Here is a 23112-nt window from a genome sequence, read left to right as displayed (position 1 = left end):
ACATTTTGCCATTTTCAAAAATTGGCCATGTAAAATGCAGCCGGATGAGTCATTTTTTCTTTCGGCTACTCCCTTCTTCAGAGGTCGCCACACGTACTAACTCACACAAAGACTGGGTGATTATTTTTACGCTGGATGTCCTGCCTGATACAATGACAGACAACCCAGCCCACTGTGTGGAGCAGAGAGCTGCCATCTAGGGTGCCCGGGGGAGCAGATGGTGGGGGTTAAGGGCCTTGCTCAAGGGCCCAGGGTGGGGTAAGCGAGGGTGGAGGCCGGTGCCAGAGCTTCACCTATCCCACCCACATTTTGATGTTGTCAGTACTGGGAGGTGAACTGGCATCTTACAATCACAACCTCTAACCTCTGCGCCACCACTCCCATTCCCACATTCAGTGAAAATGGACCTATAAATTATTTAGATGTATTTTTTGCTAATTTGAATCACCAACTACTGTATTTTTTGGCCTATAAGTTGCAGTTTTTTGTATAAATTACATCCCCGGTGACTTATAGGCTGAAGCGACGTATTTATGGATTTTGTTCCACATTTATAAACCAGTTTTTGGCTGAGATATGACCGTTTCTATTCATTCTGACAGAAAAAAATTGAGCAGGATCACTTTCAGCCACTTGATGGCAGCAGAGCAGTAGTAGGGTATGGCATGCCGTTGTTTCATGTAATAGGTAAATGTGGCTATAATGACAAATTCAGCAAAGTTCAAGACAAAAACAACTTTATACTTTATTATTTTTGTCTTGAACTTTTTTGAATTTACCATGTCCTGGATGACTGAGAATCTTAACTAGATATTAATGACACAATCGGCTTGCCATAGTCTCCCCACCTTGTTCTGCTCGCTGCTTGGAACCGTCAAATCAGCTGCACCGCCCCAGCGAAATGCAGCTGATTTGACCATCAAAGTGCATTTATTAAGCAAACGTCAGACTGAGACACACCATTGCTATAATTTCAAGCAAACAAATAATTGTTGTTAAATTCTTGTTAAAGTCCTCCGGTGAATGCTCCCGCGGCTGTCATTTGGCAGCCCATCGATTTTTGGCACAACACCGGCCCACATTTCTGGGTTGTCAGCGGTGACGCATAATAGATGCGACGTATATGGCGAAGCGACGTATTTATGGATTTTTCTACTTCATTTCACAAATATGGACTGATGCAATGTGTACGGCAGAAAATATGGTAGTCTTCTATAGAAATAACCGAGAGAGACTCTAGCTTAAGCGGCACCCTTTGGAGCCACACTAGAACACAATCATCCTATGTGGAAGCTATTCTAAGACGACCATTCCCATATTCTATCGACAACAAAGTTGTAAAAACACTGAAGAAAGTAAAAATAGTGTTAACATGATGTATGAACATCTATTGCCCCAAAATCTTATGTCACTGTACGTTTTTTAAAGGCACTTTCTCAAGACTTAGACGCCTTCTGACCAACTCCATGTGATTTCTGAATGGACCAAGGCAGTGATGCAACTTTGTATTCACCATAAAGATGACTGTTTTAAATGTAGTTGATGAACCCATGTGCAGGCAGACGATGGGAGACTCCAGGTAAAAATAAGTAATCAAAGTTTATTTTTACAAACAAAATAAAAAGCTGACGGGGCAGCAGAATTTAGGAGACGAACAGAACATGACAGCCTAGACAGGACAATGCACGGACAAAGGAGGAACACAGAGACGCTGACTTTAAAGAGACACTGATGAGACGGAATGACAAACACCTGGGGTGATTAGACTTGGACAGGTGAGGCAGGAGCTGAGCACAAGGAAGAGGACATGGGGAGTGCATGAAAACAATTAAAGAAAAGACAGAACAAAATCCAGAAATCCTCACAAAGAGAATCATTAAACTGCGTAAAGTCACCATGTTTTGAAAACGATACAAGTCAGACGCCCGTCACACATTTAATATGTGGGGATCCACTTTAACTAACGCAGCCGAGTTATGCTCCACGACGCTTTTGGTTCCACAGTGCTCGCTTCATTTCTGAAAGCTCACATCTGTGTGGGATGTAGCCGGCTACAGCTGTGGGGTTTAATGGCTGAAGGCAGAAAAAAGACCGTCTAATGCGTGCAGCTTTGTGGAACTGTTGCACAAATTAGTTCAGTTAATCTTGTTCGAATAAAAACTTTTTCATACTGCAGCACAGAGCAAAGTATTTTATTTATTTATTTTAGATATCCTATGCTCAGGATTTTGTTTGAGGTGTGACTATAGATGCAAAATGATTTTAAATTCACCTTACAGCCGTCTGAAACGGACACAACTCAAATTGCAAGGTCCCTAGAAATTCCCACATCAGTGAACGCTTTTTAAAAATAAAACTTTATACAGCTGTCACTTTTTGCACCATAGAAAACCCCAGGCAGAAATAATGTGGTATTTCTGACAGAAGTGCCTCAGGCAGCACAGAAAGGCTGCTTCACTACTGGCACTTCCAAATATCCATAGAATTATATGGAAACGTCAAAAGGAAAAGTGACAGCGATGAAATGGTTTGTAAAAGAATACATGCAGGAACTACTGTGAAACTTTCTAGATTTGAAAGTTTTTTTAAATGGCAACAATCCTTTTTGGGCCTGTTTACACGACAACGATCCAATGAAAACAGATTTTTTCCCCCATTTCTATAAACACATTTACATGAAGACGTTCTAATTACAATCTGTTACACAGCAACGGTAGACGTGGAAAAGGTGTAATTCCCTCGCCACACCACTAGTTGGTGCTATGTTCTTTGAAACGTGAAACTCTTAAGTGCGCATGCGTTTAAAATAAACAACAACAAACAGACAAAAAAACATTCTAACTGAAAGCCGCTACAACGGTCGAGATGGCAGAGAATAAAATACTTCTATGGACACACGACGAGGTTCAACTGTTGCTTAGAGTGACTTTGAATTATAAAACCGCTACATCCGTTGAGTAACAGAGTGGAGCTGTACGAGATCCGTCTTCGATGATTTAAGTAAAGAGGTAGAAAATGAGCACTGTGTTGGAGAGCTGTAGTTAGCTTGATAAGAGTCAGAAGCACAAACAATACTCTGGTATCCACCATTGTCGATAGTTTCTTCTTCTGTGGATTGTAGGAAGCCGTTATGTTTTGCGTCATACTGCGCATGAGCCAGGGATTCCCTGACAGAAAAAAATCTATTTTTCTGTTTACACGACAACAGACACCAGGAACGTTTTTGAACCATTGCACTCTGGAACCTGTTCTCAAAGTGTGCCGTTGTCAGAGAAAATTTGCTATTTTCGTGTAAATGAACAGTGCAAACGCAACGAAACTCTTCCATTTTCACTAGAAATCGTTTTCGTGTAAAGAGCCTTGGTCTTGGCCCACCTTGGATTGTCAATCCAGTCAGAAATCAACTTTATTTCTCCAAACTGAAGTTGTTTAAAACTGTATGTACAACAGGTAAGATAGTAATTGTTCACAAACTTGGTTACCAATCAACTGCATGCTTCTATATTTTTCCTCCTGCTGTAAAACGTTTGAGTAGAGACGTCAAATGACACAGGATTCTGGAGGTAATCCACACACAGCATTCTGCAGGCTCAAAGAATGCACTGGCCATTCTGAGTTTTAAAAATACGGACAGCCATAGGCTTAAGGACAACTGTCAATGGTCCTCTGGGGAGGAAGAGGCAAATTAAAAAAAGCCAACCTTAAATCTATTTTTGCATCAATTGGGCCACAGGCCTAAATTACAGTTATCCAAGGCCAATGTCTGAATTTATAATTGAGGGTGAAACGGTCAGAAAACAAAAACTGCATCCACAACTGGCACCACCTTCACACGTCCGTGCCAGGCAACACAAGGCAAACACATTTACAGAGGCCGGCTCAAACGAAGTATTGTTCCTTCGCTCGGCTTTGAGAGGAGGCGCACGAAAATGCTAAACTAACAGTTGGACATTCCAAACATATTTAATGGAATTGCACACTCTTTATTTGTTGCTGTAACCTTGTGCCCTGAGCTGAATGAATGGGCCTATTGGTGGAGGCGGGTGCTGCTTTGCAACGTGTGTGTGTGTGTGTGTGTGGGGGGGGGGGGGGGGCTGCCAGGAGCAGCCCTCCCTCAGCACAAGTCAAGATTAGCTACTTCACTTTATTTACCAAGGCAGAATATAGGGCACAACTTTTAGAACGCCTCCGGTCATTTCTACCAGCTTCACATTCTCTTCGTGCGGTTAAGCCCCAAAATGAAACACGGTCCAACTTTTTCCAAACTGAGCGCCGCCCTCTGTTAGTCAAATAACCAGCAGGACCGTGAAGTAAAACTGATCACATACGAAGGTTAGTCAAGCACACACCATCACTGCCACTACAGCAGCTTGCCAAGCAGAAACAGATAAATATTGAGTTTCTGTTGACGTGTAAGGGGGGCGGGGAGGGGGGGGGGTCCTCAGGCCTCTCCGAGGACTGCTTTAGATTAGTATGGCTTTCACTCTGCACATAGGGGTCACATTACTTCACCACAACGAGGACCTGCGTTGGCTGTTCAGTCTGCAAATGTTCTCTCAAAACAAATCAGTGTTGGGGGGAAAAAAGTTCACCCGGGCCAAATGGACTCTCCCCTCATCGTGTCAGTGACAGCAAACAACGTAAGCAGGCTATGAATTGGGGAGGGGGTTACTATAAACCATTTCAAATTCTAAAATCAAGTCTTTGCAGCTGAAAGCGGCAGAAACAAAACGTTTTATTAAGTTAATTTACTGGTGAGAATGCATTACTGCAAACAGAGTTAAAGAAAAACACGATACTCATAAACTGTTGGGTGACAAGAAGTCAACTGAGGTCCTCCGTCCTCAAACCCAAGCCAACGCAGCCGGTCTGTGACGCAGTCTAACAATGCTGAGAAAGGGAAAATAAAAAATGGCCTTATCACTCTTATCAATGGCTCTTTTTTTTCTGTGTATGCGTTATGTAAGGGAAAAGGAAGTTAGCCTCCTAGGACAGGAACGGCTGCTTGAGAGGAGGATTGTGGGTACGAGGCGAACGCCACAGCAGAGAACACAGCACAAGACCCTTCAGGATGTACAGTTACAACCCTCTGACCCTGGTTTAAAATGGACTCAGCAAACTGGACATGACAAACGGGTGAGGAGAGCCCCATCGAGTCCCTTGAGATGCTGGTCTTCTCTTTAACATTCCCCCCCCCCCCCCCCCCACACACACACACACACATACACACTGTCAAAGGGGCAATTCACCGCCTTGCACAGCTACAAAACCCAGGCAGCCTTTTAAAACAGGATGTTTGTCTGAGGCCTCCTTCCCCTCAAATAAACAATCCGCAAAACCTGATTTCGGGAGGCAGAGTGGAAGCACTCGAGTCACATTATTTCCACATCCCGTATCCTGGAGCATTCGGGCTCCTGAGGGAGTGTGGGCGGCCAGGCGCTGGGAAGGCTCAGGGCTGCGGTAGAAACCCGAGGCCCTGTGCCAGGTTTCAGGGGGAGATGAGTTTGTTCTGTATCACTCAGGGGTCTGTAGGATGAAGGAAGGGGTTCAAGGCTCCAGCAGAGAGGGGGTTAAGGCTAAGACCATGGTCTAAGAATCGCACCGTCCAAATCCTGCTAGATGTATGGATGGCAGAATTATGTGTAACATTTTATAATTATTCATAGTATTCAGAATAAAATATGCCAGATAATAGGATCACCACGGCACCCAGAAAACAAAACGAATCTGAAAAATATTGACGTCACCACAGTGAAATACGAAAGTTATCAAATATGAAAATAATTAAACAAGTACACAAAATGTTTTAACGACATTTAAAGGTGTAATCTATATCCACTCCACACACCAAACAGTTAGCGTGTGTATACTAGCGCTGCTTTTCAGTTAGATAACGTGCTGCCAAATCAGTATTTATGAGTCACGTCTAATCTGCTTGAATCGAGAAAAGCATGCGCATGCCTTGATTGGCCTTTTTAATTATTCCATGCATTTCCTCTGTCTCTGACACAGACGGAGGGAATGGTTTGATGCGCAGTGATTGCCTCTTCCTGACACAGACAGCCAAGTCTGATTAGTATTGACTGCACAGCTTAATTTGTTTAGCGCCAGCGTGTAAATGTATGCATTTTGATTCATATGAAGACACCGAGGAAGATAAATAGTTCTGAAGAAGTATAGGCAAAAGCATTAAAGACGCCCGCTCAGTCTCAGCTCCTGTGCAAAGAACACTACATTTTTATCTGAGGCTTGCCAGATCTAACACCAACTGGCTGGTTGTGTCTGGAGGAATTAGTCGATACCTGAGTGGACTCGGCAAAGTGACTTTCTGCAGACGATTCACCGCCAACAGACAGACTGACCGTGTGAAGACTCTAACTACCTGCGTGTGCCTTCTTCACTTAGGTAAGCAATTCGTTCTTCTGCATTATTTATGCCAAGAAACTTTAAATCGTTCCGCTTCTACTCAACAACTTCCCATTGTTCCCAAGAAGAGGGAGATGGAAAAGAAAATCAGGACACCGAGGCACATCGTCCTGCAGGTTCTCTGGTCACATGACCCAGCATGACCTGGAGCCACAGCTTTATATTTATATTAGCTTAATATTTTATTTGTTTTTCTTTTGTGATTAAGTGTTTTCCAGGTAATTGTTTTTTGCCTTCGTCTTTTTAACTGCGAGGTTTTAATCTTTCCTCATTCATCCATTTTAACTTCTGGTATGAAATGACACTAAAACTAAATAAAAAATAATAAGAGTTGCTATGGGAACCTGAATGCCCAAGAAGGGAGTGAGTACCGTACTTGCCAACGTACACGTCGCACCGCCGTATAAGCTGCATCAGTCCAAATATGTCTAATAAAGTGGAAAAAAAACATAAATAGGTTGTTTCGCCGTATACGTCGCATCTATTATGCGTCACCGCTGACGTGTCGCATTTGTTACGCGTCACCACTGACCACCCGGAAACGTGGGCCGGTGTTGTGCCAAAAATCGATTGGCTGCCAAATGGTGGCTGCGGGAGCGTGCATGGGGGGTCTTTAACAAGAATTTAACAAGATTAACACTTAAAAACAAGTATTTGTTTACTCGACATTAAAGTAAAGGTGTGTCTCAGCTGAACTTTTCTTTAATAAATGCCCTTTAATGGTAAAATCAGCTGCATTTATATTCATTAATAACTGAATATAATAGTGATATAAGCTTTTGTAGCAAGTCGTACTGCTCCGATGTGTTCTGCCCTTTAGGCTGTCGAATTCCAGAGTTGACTGAGGACACAACAAGAAATACTGAACCGATGGGCTTACAACAGACTAAAACAGAGGGACGTTCTGCATCATCATACATTTATGCACTTTACAGTAACCATACCCTTGAAGATGAGTAATTATTGGGTAATACTGTAGTTATTAATTAAGTAAAAAACAAAAATAAACTAATAACGGGCAGTTACATTAGATAACAAGGACAACAGTGACTCATTTCTTGTCAAATAGAGAGCCAACGTTTATCTGTACTCTTTATTCTCATCTAACTTTTTCATAATTTACATTTTAGATCTCAGACAGTTGTCAGTAAGTTGCATGTATATAAGCACAATGAGCATTTCTGTTTAAAAGAACCAATGAGTTAAAAAATGGCACTTCGTCTCACCAAATAATAAGCCTGCTCCAACGTAATAAACCTGTTTTATAAATACTTAGTAATAATAATTTATAAGGTGTTTACAAATAAAACATTTAGAAAGAACAGAAAAAAATCTTTACAAATCTAGACTTATTATAAAGTGGTACCACATAAATGCTGGTAATCCTGATGTTCTTGCACAAAGTTTCAACTCTCTTGAAAAATATACAGACTGAAACTTTACATAGGAACACAAAAACATCTTGCCTTGCCTCCTAACTTTCATAGCAACAGCTGGTCGGCAGTAGTGACAAACATAAAGAGCCCCCGATGTCAGAGACAATGTGACAGACATAAAGTCGATGTGAATAAACACCCCCTCAGACAGTCATTCAGGAAGCAATGAGACCTGTTTCAAAGGGCTTCATTCTCGTGCCGCCACCACGAGGCCCCAGCTATGAGGAAAGAGGGTGTGCAGGAGGGCAGCACCAGCAAAAACCACATTCCCTCACACACCGGAGCATATTATATCTGGGGTCCAGAGGTGAAACAGGGCCCACTTTTCACAGACAACCCGGTGGTGCTAACACTGTAATGCATCCAGGTTTAAATAAAGCATTGGGTATGGTCCAAATATCTGTGAGCCCCTACAGGATCGGTATGAATATTACACAAGACATAAATAGTGTAGCGTTCACACGGGGAAGCATTTCAGCAATGCATGAATAGGAGCTTTTTAGCTTGTTGAACAACTGCATACAGATAAATATATATATGCAATTAGACCAGTTGACTTCATGACACAGATTTCTGTGGTGAATGACATATTAGCAAATTCCACTGAATACTCTCTGAAAAGTGGCAGATCAAGCTTATCCAGCTCACCAACCAGTTCTGATGGGTTTCTCTGCTATTGTACGATAAAGAAGAATGCTCACTGGGTATTTCTGTAGCTCCAGGCTGCAAACTGTAGTTAATGATTTGAACATACCCCACCCAGCTAATGCCCCTCAGACTTGCTTTTAAGAGGTTTACTTATTTGTGGATGTAGGTGGAGTCTGGATCTTATACAACTCTGGCTGCAGGCATACACTTTCTACTAACGCAGGAAAGGGATTGATAGGGGAAGTCATCTTTAGGCTGTTCAGCACAACGTGCACTACAGACCAAAACATTAAAGCAATTTTAGGAGCTATGTACAACAGGTAAGATAATAATTGTTCATAACCTTTCTAGAGAACTCTACTTCCAAACGTTTGAACTGTAGTACTGGATTTATTTTCATGCTTCTAGTGTAAGAAAATGCCCTTTGAAACAGTAAAGTACAGAAAAATTCTGACACTTTGTTTTGCCAAGCATCTCAAAGAGCGTTCACACAGTCCAAGTCAAACATCGGAGACAAACTGGCGACAGAAATGAGGTCACAGAAATCACCCCGCAGAGAACTGGTCATTCTTTTTTTCCTCATGGCCATATGACTGAGCTTGTCATGGCCTGGCTTGTACAAATAGCAATACAGTTGGAAGAAACCGAAGCCTAGCACGTCTAGATCCTCCCTCACCAAAACCTCTGAGGAATTGCGGTGCGCGCTCTGACAAGCCCCTCATTTGTTGACTCAGGGAGTGTCGCCCGGCCATGCTAAGGTGGTGACAGTCTGTGCGAGCTGGGTTGGAGAGGTGGAGGGGGTGGGCTTTCGCTGACTGAATACTTCTCAGCAGGGTAGCCAAGTCAACGTTTCAGTGCCCAGGCCCATGAGCTGTGGCAGAGCCTCTAATGGGCAATGCTGGTCCCAGCAGGCTCCAACGTAAGTGCTCTGACTCTCACTCCACATGATACTGTGCATGCTTGCAGTGACCCCATGAAGGACGGGGAGGGGAGAAATGCCCACCCTATACCACAAGAAAGGAGTGGTTCACTTCAAATTTAGAGGAAAAGAGTGTTTCCACTCACCTCTTTTGGTGTGACCACATTCACAACAGCAGCTACTTCTAACCTCTCCCTGCAGCCCACTTTGAGGCAAGCTAGTTAAGAATCGTGCACACACACATGTGGAAAACCATCGGTGTGTGTGTCTTGTTTTTGAGCAGTCTTGGTTCTTATTACGGTTTGATCCCACTCAACTATTTCTGAAAGGAAAACAGAAAAGGGGAGGCCAGCACTGCTGCCAACGCACACGCCCCTCTAAACCTCTGCACGGCTCACAATGAAACCTTTATCTTTAAACCTCAAAGTGTTTCTAATGGTATTTATCGTGACAGAATAAAGCACGGCATAATAAACAAAACTATGTAGCATCTATGAGGTGAATGGAACTAGCATGCTGCTAAAGTACACACTCACCCATTTATCCTGCTTTGCTTTGACCATTTTGAAGCGACAAAACAGGGAATATGGTGTCCCGTGAATGAAAGCCTAAAATTACAGCTATATTTTTAAACCAGGGAAAGTTTAAACTTGGATGGCTGCACAAATGCATGAAAGACACTTTCATACAAGGGAAAAAATTGTGTTATTTAGCTATGGCCTTGGTAAAAGATGTAGACAAAAAGAAAAGTGTGTAATCAATGCACAACATTTTCTAAGGACACCTGAAGCTTGGTATTTGACACAAACCATGACCATCATGGTTCTTTAAAACAATTGTCATCACCCCACAATGTTTAAATGTCTCCACGTGACGTACCTTTTTGACTAACAACTTTGATATTTACTCTGGGTTGAGAACCTTCAAGTAATCATTAATCTCTCTCATTAGTTCAGAAACATTTTGGGAGACCTCATTTAGAGGCCAGCAGCAGTTGTAAAAGCACACCCACCTGAGAACTCCCCCGGTGTGACGTTTGGTGAGCTGACCGCCTCGCTTTCAGTGTACGACAAAGTGGAGTCCGATAGATCTGCAGGCAACGGGACAAAAAAAAAAAAGAACTTTTCATTGCCTGACAGTGACAATGATTTAGTACCTTTACTGATCATCATCTTGAGAAACTTTAATGGTAATGTCCATGCACTTTTCATTCCTCTAACTGGATATTGTTGTTTTTAATTTAAAACAATAAACCCTGCCAAAAGCTTCATCACACGATATAACCTCATAACTTCACTGGCAGACTTTAGGTGTCAAGTCTCCTCAAACACAGCCAGAAACTCCAACTGTACTTGGGCCCAGAGCTCTCAGTCTATTTTAGTTTGACCCCTGTAGCTTCCTGCTACATAGAATTGCCATCAAACGCCTTCAACTTTTATTCTGTTACAGATACTAGCACATTAATTAAAGCTTTGATAAAAAACTTAAATCATTCAGATCCCACTCCTCCCCTGTCACTTCAGGAGTGCCCCAAGGCTCTGTCCTGGGGCCCCTTCTTTTCATCATCTACCTTCTCCCCCTTGGCAATATCTTCCGTGAATTTAATATTCACTTCCATTGTTTTGCCGACGACACCCTGCTCTTCTTATCCACTGCACCTAATTCTTCACTTCCTCCTTCCTCCTTCACTTCCTGCTTAGCTGAAATTAAATCCTGGTTTACATCTAACTTCCTTAAATTAAACAGTGATAAAACAGAGTTTCTACTCATCGGCACTAAATCCACCATATCTAAAGTCAACAGTTTTTCCCTCACCATTGACAGCGCCATGGTTTCTCCCTTCCCTCACATTAAGAGTCTGGGTGTCATTCTTGACAGCACTCTCTCTTTTCACTCTCACATCAATAATATTACCCGGTCTGCAAACTTCCACCTTCGAAACATCAACCGTCTCTGTCCATCCCTCTCCCCGCGCTCCGTTTCCATCCTGGTCCATAGTTTGGTCATTTCTCGAATTGATTACTGCAACTCTCTTCTTTTTGGTCTGCCGCAAAAATTACTCCATAAGCTTCAAATGGTTCAAAATTCAGCTGCCCGCATCGTTACCAAACCCCCTCATTTCGCCACATCACCCCAGTTTTACAGCAACTTCACTGGCTTCCAGTCTCTTTCAGAATTCAATTTAAAATCCTGTTGTACACGTTCAAGGCCATCCGTAACCTCGCCCCTCCCTATCTGTCCCATCACATTATCACCCATTCATGCTCTCGTCGTTCTTCCTCTTCCATCCACCTCAACGTGCCTCTCGTCCGTCTCAGCACCACGGGACACAGAGCCTTTTCGCACTCTGCCCCCCCAACACTGGAACACTCTTCCCCCGTACATCCGTAATATTGACTCCATTCAAACCTTCAAATCACAACTCAAAACTCATCTGTTCAAGTTCTCACTTTAATTTATTGTTATTTTCTTCTTGGATTAGTGTTTTTATAGCCATTTTATATGGTTTTATTTTGTGTTTTTAATGTTGTGAAGTGTCCTTGCGTGTCTTGAAAGGCACTACCAAATAAGATGTATTATTATTATTAATAATAAAAAATGATCATGTTTCAATGCAGCTCACGTGAGTTACTTTAAGACTCCATGTTGAGCTTATTTCCAAAGAATACAACAAAATATTTTGAAGCGCCAGAAGAAGCTATGTTAGGTAAAGTATATAATATCATAGACTGGCAGAGATTTTCAAGTAGTCCAAGTCTACCAAAGTTCATGCTCAATAAAGTTCAGTCAGGTCCTCTGGATGGTTTTGCTTTGTTGAGACGTTTCATTCTTCATCCAAAGGACTTCATCAGTCCAAGGAGCCACAAACTCAGTCCCACATAGTGGACCAAGCAGTTTACTAGGGATAAGGTGGTTTCTGGGGCCTGCCCTCTCCCCCATAGAGGCTATGTTTGTGGCTCCTCAAACTGATTGAAGTCCTTTGGATGAAGGACGAAACAGCTCTGCAAAAAGAAAATGTCCAGATGAACTGACTGAACTTTGTTGGATTTTTTACCTGGATTATTGAGCATGAACTTTGATGTTCTGAACCACTTTGGCTATGGCTGCCTCAGGAGACGGGGGAGAGGGCGGGCCCCAGAAACCATTTTATCACTAGTATTGGAGTGTGCTGTTTGTGGGACTGAGTTTGTTTGTGGCTCCTCGGACAGCTGAAGGATGAAATGTCTCAACAAAAAGAAACCATCTGGATGACCTGACTTAACTTTGTTGTATTCCAAGTCTGGTTGATCCACTCTGAGAAGGTGCTATTTAAGAAACTGAGCTGAATACAGCACCTCAGACTGAGGAAGTTTCTCGGATGAGAGACTAAACGTTTCTATATTTTTTTGCTTTGTTTTTTTTTTTTTTTTTTGAATGTCCAGAGGACCAGATTGAACTTTTTTGGATTTTTCTACCTGGATTATTGAGCATGCATCAGGATATTACAAGTCTAGTTAAAATATGCAAATTTGAAAAATCGAGGCAACCATCAGGACCGTCCTTATTTATTTTTACACCAGTACCTGCTTTTCTAGTTGGTGTGCTTTTATGACACACACCTACTTCCCACCCTCTCCCAAAATGAAATAAATAAAAGAGAAGCAACTCAAAGCTTCCCAGCATCTTTCTGCCATTGTAACTTATTTTGAAAGAATTATAAAGTGGAAACTATGCTTGTGGGTGAGCTCAGCTTTATTGCCAGAATACATGTATCCCCCTCTCCATTGTTCTACTGGACCAGTGTAAATGAAAGTATATAAAAACCCGCGGCTAGCAAAATTAGCCATGTCTAACATCTCTATGCCCAAAACCTTAGTTTTATTAGAAGGGTTTTCAGATGCAGGACTTCAGGGAAGGAAACTTTAATTAAACACAAGTCCCATCTATGTGCACACGGTCAATTTCAAAGCAAAATGCATAAAACAGGCAACAGTCCTGAATAATGAAGCGGCAGCTGAGATTGGCACTCATTAAAACAGCTTTCTCTGCTTTTAAACAGTTGTTGGAACAGTAGCTATATCATAATGACCTAATAAACATATTTTTATAGCCTCACAAGCTCCAGACTTCTTTTTTTATTCTTGCTATGGAAATACTTTTACTTTTACCTGGTTTTCATTCTGACACAAGTTTTCCAACAAAAACTCTTGACAAGATGCAAGTCCAGGAGTAAGATGGCTTCCTTAAGAGGCAGCAGGACAAATTTTAGCTTTGGCTGACTTAAACATATTCTTAGGATCATTTTCTTCCTGGAAAGTATAGTGATTACCAGACTTTAATTTATGCATGCTACATTCTTAAAGCAGCAAAACTTGCCCCCACACTGAGACGGACCCACCTCTATGTTGGACTGTGGCTGATGGTGTTTGTCTTGTTGAGTAGGCGTTGCTCTGTTACACCAGACACGCTTAATGGGTCTAAACAGTTCCAGTTTAGTCTCAACACTCCATCAAAAACAACTCTTAGATCTTCAGAAGGGTGTCTCAATATATTTTTGCTCATTCAAGTCAATTAAGAAGTTATTTATTTTAGTCTGGACTGAAGAGAGGAAAGGTTTCTGATTTTAAAGTCCTGTGACTTTATCTTCCGCTATTTGTTTTCGTTTCGTTGGCGTCGTCTTTTTGACGGTTCCATTAATGGTTTTTTTCTATAAATTTTTGGCATCAGACAACAGTTTCACCTATGTTTGATTTCAAAGCTGCCATAAAACTCACCAGTCACTGCATCTGAACTCGGTCAGTAAAACCCACAGCATTAATTATATGCGCGTGTACGGCTATTAAAACAAAGCAAACAAACAAAATCTAAAGCCCTTTCCATGACTTTGATTCTTAATATTTACTGTAGCAAACAAAATTAGGTCTCGCCAGAGGAGAACAATCGTTAAAAGCAAAATTCAATGAAGATCAATAGCTAACTGAGGACCACACAGGAAATAGTTTTAGCTGCTGCAGAGACAATTTGTGTATTAGTCTCTTACCCAGTGGCTTGTGTTCTTCATTTGGGGAAAGCCTTGAATACGGAGGTGGAGGTGACTCTGTAACACAAAACAGTAACATCAGTAACTCAACGAAAGGGAGGAGAGAAGGTAAACCTGAGGATCAGCTACAGTTTCTGTACACATTATTTTCTTAGCTAAGGAGCGCATGTGTACTGGTAAATTATATTTTAAATAGTGTACTGATATTGGTATTGGTATCAGGCCTGATACCAGCCTCGAGTATGCGTACTTATACTCATAAAAACACCCCAATATTTCAAAACAATACCACTTTTATGCTTGGTGATGTCATTTTCGCTTCCACTTTGGAAGCAACAGGATAAAAAATAAAAAGTCCATAGTTTAGAGACACTTTAAGATAAACACGGGTGGTGTCAAGATAGCAGACCGTTTGCTGCTTAAATAAAAATAAATGAAATAAAAATAAATGTTTTTCTAAAGTTATTGTATAATGTTTAAGTATTAACTCGTTAATTACACCAAAAGTCCATGCTCAATAATCCAGGTATAAAACACAACAATGTTCAGTCAGGTCATCTGGACAGTTTCTTTTTTTTGCACTGAAACGTTTCGCCCTTCATCCAGAAGGCTTCATCAGTCTGGATAATTGAGCATGGACTTTGGTGTTTTGAACCAGTTTGACATGACTGTCAACGAGGGAAAGAGCGAGCCCCAGAGGCCATCTTAGCACCAACATAACTGTTTTTTTTTCCACTTTGGAGTAAGCTGTTGGGAGAGAATCAGTTTTGTTTGGCGTTTCCTCAGACTGATGAAGCCCTTCGGATGGAGGGCAAAACGTCTCAGCACAAAAAAAGAAACTGTCCAGATGACTTGACTGAAAATTGTTGGAACTCATTAACTACTCAGTATCTGTGCTCAGCATCGTCTAGTACTCAAACTGAAGTACGTGTACTCGATCTGAAAAAACTAGTATTGGGACACCTCTAATTTAAAACAAGCCATTTTGGGGAGGCGAAATGCTAACCCTAAAACTGGACTCATCCTCCACCAACACTGAAAAAATCTGTTCTCGCTCATGTAATTGTGTAAGGAAACTTTTGTCATTTTGTACTCATGTGAGCTCCAAGAGCTCATTCTTGGTACAAGGTCTAGGCAGAATATTTTGTACAAACTCTGTTGTAGGTGTTTTTATGCTGAAAATTTGGTGAACTATAACAGCGTCCTTTCGCTCAAACTGCTCCACTAAGAAGCAGCTGTCCGAGGCTGTTAGAAAATGCAGCCATTTATATGACTGTTCCAGTAAAACTTATCAAATAGCAATAAAAATAAAAATAAAAAAAGCTTGTGGAAGGAGATAGTACATTTATTGTGCTCGGAGGAGATAATGTAGAGATACAGGCTGCTCTCAGTGCCTGTGTGAGTTGGGAGGAAGAACACCATGACCAGGCAGCGTAGGGACACATTCCCCATGTTATCCAACAGTTTTCAGTCAGGTCATCTGGACAGTTTTTTTTTTTTTGTGCTGAAACGTTTCACCTTCGATCCGGAAGGCTTCATCAGTCAAGGAAACACACAACAAAAATGATTCTTCCCCCAACAGCTTACTCCAAAGTGAAACAACCCAGTTATGTTGGTGCTAAGATGGTCTCTTTGGCACGCCCCTTCCTCCATTGCCGGCCCTCTTCCTTGTTGACAGCCGTGTCAAACTGGTTGAAAGCCAGCCTTCCGGATCGAAGGTGAAACGTTTTAGCACAAAAAAAGAAACTGTCCAGATGACCTGACTGAAAAATGTTGGATTGTATACCTGGATTATTGAGCATGGACTTTGTTGTTTTTATTCCCCATGTTAGTTTGTTATTCTGCACCGTCTGTCGGAAAAGGTGGAGGTCTCTTTGTGACAAATATGAAAATGCCAAATGGTGTGTACTGTCTTATTCTGCATAGTAAAAATGTCTGGTAGTGGTAAGGTAGGTGAATGTCTGTACATGGAATGCCAAAGAGGGCACAAAGTGAGCTAAGGTGAGTTTGATGTGGGTGGAGATGGGCAACAACAAAATAATGTGAGTATCCAAAAATATAGATTTGCAAGCTCTGCACACAACAACAACCTGCGATTTTCAAGAATTGTACATGTACAGTACATGACTCACTGGTTACTCAGATGTAAACACTAAGAACTGAGTGACACTGCAAGAAGAAAAAAGTATATTTTCTCATAATGTTGAGTAACTAACTAGTCTTGAGCAGTTAAAGTCTACTGAGATACTATTAACCATTACTGTTTTGCTAACGATTTAAAAGTGACTTCATTTGGTCAGTGTGTTTTTATTTACCACATATAGCAATAAATGCTTAACTGAAACATATTTTTAACAGCCCTTAAAAAAAACTTTAACGGCTGCAAATAATATAAAGAAAAGCATTCTTACTTAAAAAAACTAGATTGTGGGCTACAGTCAGCTTTTCCTAGCAGCTGCTGCATTTTAAGTTTCCTACTGATTAAGTGCTGTACATGCATGGCCGACTGCTGATTGTCAAAAAAAACCACACAAAAAACAGAGTAATGAATACGTCTATCTCTAGTTCAGATGTTCTGAAGTGGGGTTTTATGGAAATGTTACAAACAATTAATAACTTACCTGATGTACAGATAGCTTTTTGAATGACTCCATTTAGAAGAAACAGCTTTATTCTGATTGTACTGATGAGTTAACAGCCAGTTTGAGCAGGTCCAAGACCTAAGTGAACTTCTGCCATTACTCTACTCTCAAACATTTTATAGCGGTTCACACAAATACTGCTGGATAAACCTTCACACTCCCACCAATCTCACATTACAAGAGTTTTCCAGTAGAAATGTTATGATATTTTGCTGGAAGTGTCCAAGGCTGCACAGGAAGTGCTACAGCTAGTTGCTTCTCCTGCCATGTGTGTTTGCAAATAACCACAGCATTCTATGTCTGTATGCATGTAATGTGAAACTGACAGGGGTGTAAAGGTTTATAAGTAGTGTTCACACCAAACACTTTGAACATTTGAGACTGAAGTTGTTTTAAGACAGCAGAAATACAATTTGTTGTTGGCCCTGCTCGAACTAGCCGTTAGCTCAAGGGACGCACGATATTATCGGCATGGTATCGGTATTTGCTGATATTAGCGATAAAGTTAAATATCGGCCATCAGCCATTCCATCAAAATACCTCACCAATATAAAAGGTGCTCTTTATTGTAATATATATATATATATATATATATATATATATATATACATAAGGCGCTGTTTTTGTATGACTGTTCAAGTGTTGTCAATGTGTTAGACAGAGTAAACGTCATGAGTAAATTAGACGTTAAACATAATCCAAGTTGAAGTGTTACATCATTTTCAGTCCCCTTTTTAACATCTGTATTTGGTAGCAGGCCAAATTGACAAAGACCATGCAGAATAATGTATTTTAATTCCACAGCAGAGGAAGCTTCTGTAAATAAGTCTAGGAGGGAAAAAATATCGGTACTGGTATCGGTCAAATAAGTTTTATATATCGGCCAAAAATCCAATATCGTGCATTAGCTCCTCGATCTGGTCAAAATTAAACTCTTTAACTCTGAACTGAGGCTGTTCAAAGAGCTATCTACAACAGGTAAGACATTAATTGTTCACAAACTTTTCCACACATTTCTACTTCAAAAGAACTACTGAAGGTGTTTTGGACACTAAACTCCAACAGACTTATGTACAGACAAGTCACACTTTTGTACTTTCATGAAGCAGGCATACTAAATATTATCTACTAAATTATATTTGGTTGGAAATCATGATAAGCCCTTTCATAAAAGCAAAAAGAGAAGATTAATTAAAGCCGCAAAAGGCGCTTCAAAACACGACACACGTCAGAGTATGAAACATCTTCAAACCCAGTTTTGTGTCTGCGCTACAACTTGAAATAATTTACTTCACAAGCCAGTTAACTCTACGGAAAACATTTACTGCTGCTGCTGAAGCGCGTTGTTCAACTGAAGCAGTTTAACTACGACCACCGTCTGACCAGAACTTTTAGTCAGCGGTTTAATAAACACGAGTAAACCTCTGCTTTTTAACACAAAGGGTTTGGCTGTATGTAATAAAACTGAACTGAAAAGCGTCGCTCGCACAAGGCAGGGTAGGAGTGCAAAGGAAAGAAAACTTTGTGAGCACGCCGTGACCTCGCCTACAGGGAACATGGGAAGGAGAACAGCATAATAGCAGCGGGTCCTTTAAGAGTGGCGGCAGTAATTGCCAGGATCTGAACTCAGTCACTCAGATACACAGCGAGTCAGTCTGGCGCCAGCAGTATGCAAACTGTATATTATCACCACTCCTTCACCTAAATAGCATGGGGGGGACCTCCTCAGGGCAAAAGGGCTTTTAAAGCGCAACTTGAAACTGATCTTGTTTGAAAAGTAGAATGCCGGGTGAAATAAAAGGGGAAAACTTTCTGTCCACTTGGAGTTAAGCTCCCTGCCTGACTGTGTCGCGTTTGTCAAAACTTAGAGGCGACTTTTTAGAAACAGAAACGGAGCAGTGCTTTCACATTGTTATCATCTGCTGGCACAAAAGGTGGGAGGAACTGTAGCTCTGTAGGGCGGGTGTTCATTTGTCTGTCTGTTGGTAAAATAGCTCATAAGTCACTGGAAGGATTTAAACGAAACTTTCAGAAAGTAGTCACTAGGTGTACGTCTACAACTGATTAACATTTGGAGTTAACCTGGATCAAGATGGTTGCCACATCTAATCGGACTCAAGAAGCCACTAAATGTCTATAACTTGGTCAATGTTACAGATACTGAGCAGAAATCTGGTGCGGTAGTAGCAGAGAGTCAACCCCAACTCGTACTCTGAGTGCTAACAGATGTCTAAGATTTTTGTTTAAATCTAAGCGAAGTCAACCTGATCTGTCTGTTAGCAAAATATTTCATGAACCACTAACTTGGTTTTAATGGAACTCTTAGAAAGTGGTTACTGGGTGTACAACTACAACTGATTAGCTTTTGGAGTCCACAAGAATCAAGATGGCTGCCAGAGCTAATGGAACATAGCAAACACAAAACGGGCTATAAGTCTATGACTTTTACAGATTCTGAGCTAAGATGTGGTGTTTTAGTGAAACTCCTCAACACATACTTCAGTCGTTTACAAGGTTGCGAAAAAAGTCTCGAGTTTTAAACTCTGGCATGCAACAAGCGGTATGCATTTGTTCAAGAAATGCCTGCTTAATTTAAAAGTGCATGACAACAACATGCATGTAAACCATTAAACTACTAACATTTTAATTCCCGTTTAACGAACTGGGCCGTCATTCGTTGGAATTTTATATTTCCTGCATTCCCGTTTACACACAGCGTCAACAGCGGTGATTGAGGTCCTGTTTCAAAGCCCCTCTTCTTGAATAGAGTGAAAGAAATACCAGCTCTATCGAGCCACGCATGAGCGCATGTGAGCTATGTCTACTACGAGCATGGGGTTTATGCCTCTCTCTGCTCACAACTCATCCTGGAGGTCTTCGTGAGGAGGACCCCCACATGGCGTGGCCTCACAGACACATAATCGAACAACACAATTGTATAAAACGCATTAATTCATCTAAAACATCCAGAGTTTTCAGCAAACTTTATATGTTTTTACGCGTTAAGACAGTAAGCTAGTATAAGACTCTCAAAACTACATTAGCTTCCCCACGTTGATTTTCTCGACTTTTCGAGTGCGTGTCACGGTGAGCTGGCTCCAATAAATGTGGATGTTATGGAAAATTCTCCTCCCCCCCAAACACACACACTTCCTCCCCGTCGTGCCAGTGAGGTGACAGAAATACTGACGCTCGCATCTTCACACACGACACCGAGCCTCGTCATGGGGTCAGCGGGGTCGAGTGGCCAAGCGTTTGAGGTTTTCCAAATCACGAGCCAACCCCCTGCCAAAATGTAATCTGTTTAATAAAGGTCAGGGAGGCAGCTCCTCTCAGAGCTCACGACACACTGCACGCACACACACACACACACACACACGCACAGCTAAACTGACCTGTGGCAGCAAGTTCAACTCTTCAAATGAGCCTAAACGTTCACACTGTCAGCAATAACTTCAAACAGCTGTGCTGAGAACGGCCCTGAACGCTGAGCCACAGTGCTGCAGCAGGACTGGCGCTCAGCTAATGAAAGGTCCAGCATGACTGATGCTCTGCTGTGACATTAAAAGGTTCAAGTAGAACTTTACAGGCCTTTAAAACTGTCAAAACTAGAAAACAGACCAGGCTGCATTGAACTGGACTTTGCTTTAACAAGCTGCCATCAGAGATATGGTCATAATGTTTTGACACCGCTACTCCGTCTAAAAGCAGATTAGGGCTTAATAAAAACAATGCTCAATTAAACAATCATAAGAGTTTTAAACAATCATCTTATGTTGGAGTTAAACCTGTGACCTTGCACATGATGTTATGTGTAATCTCATGATGAGATCTCACGTGTCATCACTCAGAGAGGGTGCTGAAGATGACTTTCAGCTACTACCACCCGAGTTTTAGCTCCATATCAGCACTGGCTGAGCTGAAGTCTGTTTTGTGTTGGCTAATGTTGGTTAGCCGCGGTGGCCATCTTGACTTAGGTTGACTCTGAAAGTCAATCAATTGTAGAGGTTCATCCAGTATTTACTTTGTGAGAGTTTCATTCAAATACTGGTTCATGAGATATTTTGCTAACAGAGTTGGCAGAAACACTTGAGCCCAGCTTTGAGGAAAAAATACAGCACAACGTGTTGTACTCAGAATATATAATTTGCTACTACACCGAACTGTAGCTGAATATCTGTGAAATCCACTGAGTTAAAGCCATTTTGTATTTCCAAAGGTTGGTTAGCTGTAGCAGCCATCTTGAACGGAGCAGATTCCAAACTTTAATAAGACGTACATGCACATCGTTTATTTCTGAGACTTTCCTTCAAATCAATCCACTGATCCATGATATACTTTGCTAACAGACACACTTGGCTCCAACAGTTATTGGCCAGGGTAAAAAAAAAAAAAAAAAAAAAAGATCTTGCTCTATCAGTTAACACTCAGGAGTAGGTACAAGAAACAATGACTCTCAGCTACTACCACGTCAAATTGGAGCTCAATGTGTGTAGAACTGTTTTAACAGCATTTATCTGTTTGTAAGGTTGCTTAGCTGTGGCGGCCATCATGAATGGAATTGACTCCAAACTCTTAAAGAGTTGTTCCTCCACTTATTACTTTCTGAGCGTGTCATTAAAATTCGTCCACTGGTTCGTGAGATATTTTGCTAACAGGCAGGTGAACCACACAAACAGGTGATGGGAAATAATTTGGAGCGTGAAGTTGTGTTGGATGGGAGACTGAGTAAAGCGTGTGAGGGGCGAGCTCGTGGCCTTACCTGGCCCACAGAGCCGGCTGTAGTGATAGGGGTTGCAGCACACCGTCGGGCTGTCCGGGGCCCCGAAGCTCGTGCACTCACAGAGCGGTTTGAGCTGGGTCGCGTGCTGCAGGTCGGACCAGCGGTACACCTTACACACCAGCAGCTGCGGGGTGGCCACATGTCCGCCCAGCACCAGCTCCGTCCTGGACACCATCACGCAGCCGCTCGGCACGCCGCCCCGGGACTCCACGGCCTCCAGCAGAGCATCCAGCGCCCGCTCCTTCAGCCTCTTCAGCAGGCAGTACGTGGCTGACTTCAGCTCCTGCTCCAGCACGGCGCGCGGCATCATCGCGTCCTGCGCCTCGGGAGGAGAGCCGCCGCCTCCTCCGCCTCCTGGTCCGAGGAGGCTCCTCGGCGTCAATGGATCCCTGGTAGTACCCTGAGCCGTGCGCGGACCCCTCAACTCGGAGTGCTGGTCCCGGTCTTTAAACAAGCAGCACGTCACTGTCCTGCACTCGCTGTCCTGGATGGAGCCGGGGCTCCCTCCTCCTCCTCCTCCTCCTCCTTCTCCTTGGTGCTCCTGGGCGCGCGTCGCACCCGCATCTTGGTCCGGAGCGACCCCCACAGAGGAGCCGCTGCTCTCCACTGCTCTCCCCCCGAAGTCCCCTAGAAGAAAGGCCCCGCTGGGGGTCATCGGTGTGAGCTCGGTGTGGGGGATGCTCTCCGGGTGGTTGCGGAGCGGGTCGTCCCCGCAGCCCTCACTAGTGGTGCCATCTTCCCCTTCGATACCTGGGATCAGTCGGCTTCTCCAGAGTCGCCGCACAAGACCTGAGCGTTTCGTCCTGAACATACGACGACTTGAATATCTAGAAGGGCTCTGGCTCTTAGTAATATTATTCTTGTGGACTACAGCTACTTCTGCCCTTGCAGCACATTAATGGCTGTGAGACGCCGTGCAGAGAGCGTGCACGGCCAACCGGGGAGCAGAGGAGGCAGAACGGCCACATCAGACTGAAGGCTGCTCCGTTGCGCCGACAGGAACAACAGCACGCGCTGCAGCGTTCCCTGTCCCGTGCATTTATCCGATTATTGGTGTGAATAAAGCCGGGTCTGGACTGTTCCCGAACCAATCAAACAAACGGAACGTATTCGGGAACATAATCCAAGTCTGAGCCTCCAACTACTTCTACAGTCTTACTTTTGCGTCTGCACCGGCACCACTGCTTCTACCAGGACTTCTGTCGATCCCCCGAATTATATTTACAATAACAGCTACC

At 42.5% G+C, this 23112-nt stretch overlaps 1 protein-coding gene across 1 annotated transcript in view; it reads right to left on the bottom strand.

Annotated features, from left to right (window-relative positions):
• smad6b (SMAD family member 6b) overlaps positions 1-22901 on the bottom strand; it is a 34140-nt gene extending 11239 nt beyond the window's left edge. The window contains exons 1-3 of the mRNA XM_037683539.1: positions 21854-22901; positions 14450-14506; positions 10442-10519 (exon numbers count right to left, since the gene is read on the bottom strand). Of these exons, the coding sequence (XP_037539467.1) occupies positions 10442-10519; positions 14450-14506; positions 21854-22685 (967 nt within the window). The 5' untranslated portion in view covers positions 22686-22901. The remainder of the gene's footprint in view (positions 1-10441; positions 10520-14449; positions 14507-21853) is intronic.
• Positions 22902-23112: the final 211 nt, after the last annotated feature.

This window comes from Nematolebias whitei, chromosome 10 (assembly GCF_014905685.2).
Source record: "Nematolebias whitei isolate Nwh7 chromosome 10, NemWhi1, whole genome shotgun sequence".
Classification (NCBI taxonomy): Eukaryota; Metazoa; Chordata; class Actinopteri; order Cyprinodontiformes; family Rivulidae; genus Nematolebias; species Nematolebias whitei.
The sequence above is the reverse complement of the archived record's forward strand: the minus strand, read 5'-3'. Positions and strand labels throughout refer to the sequence as shown.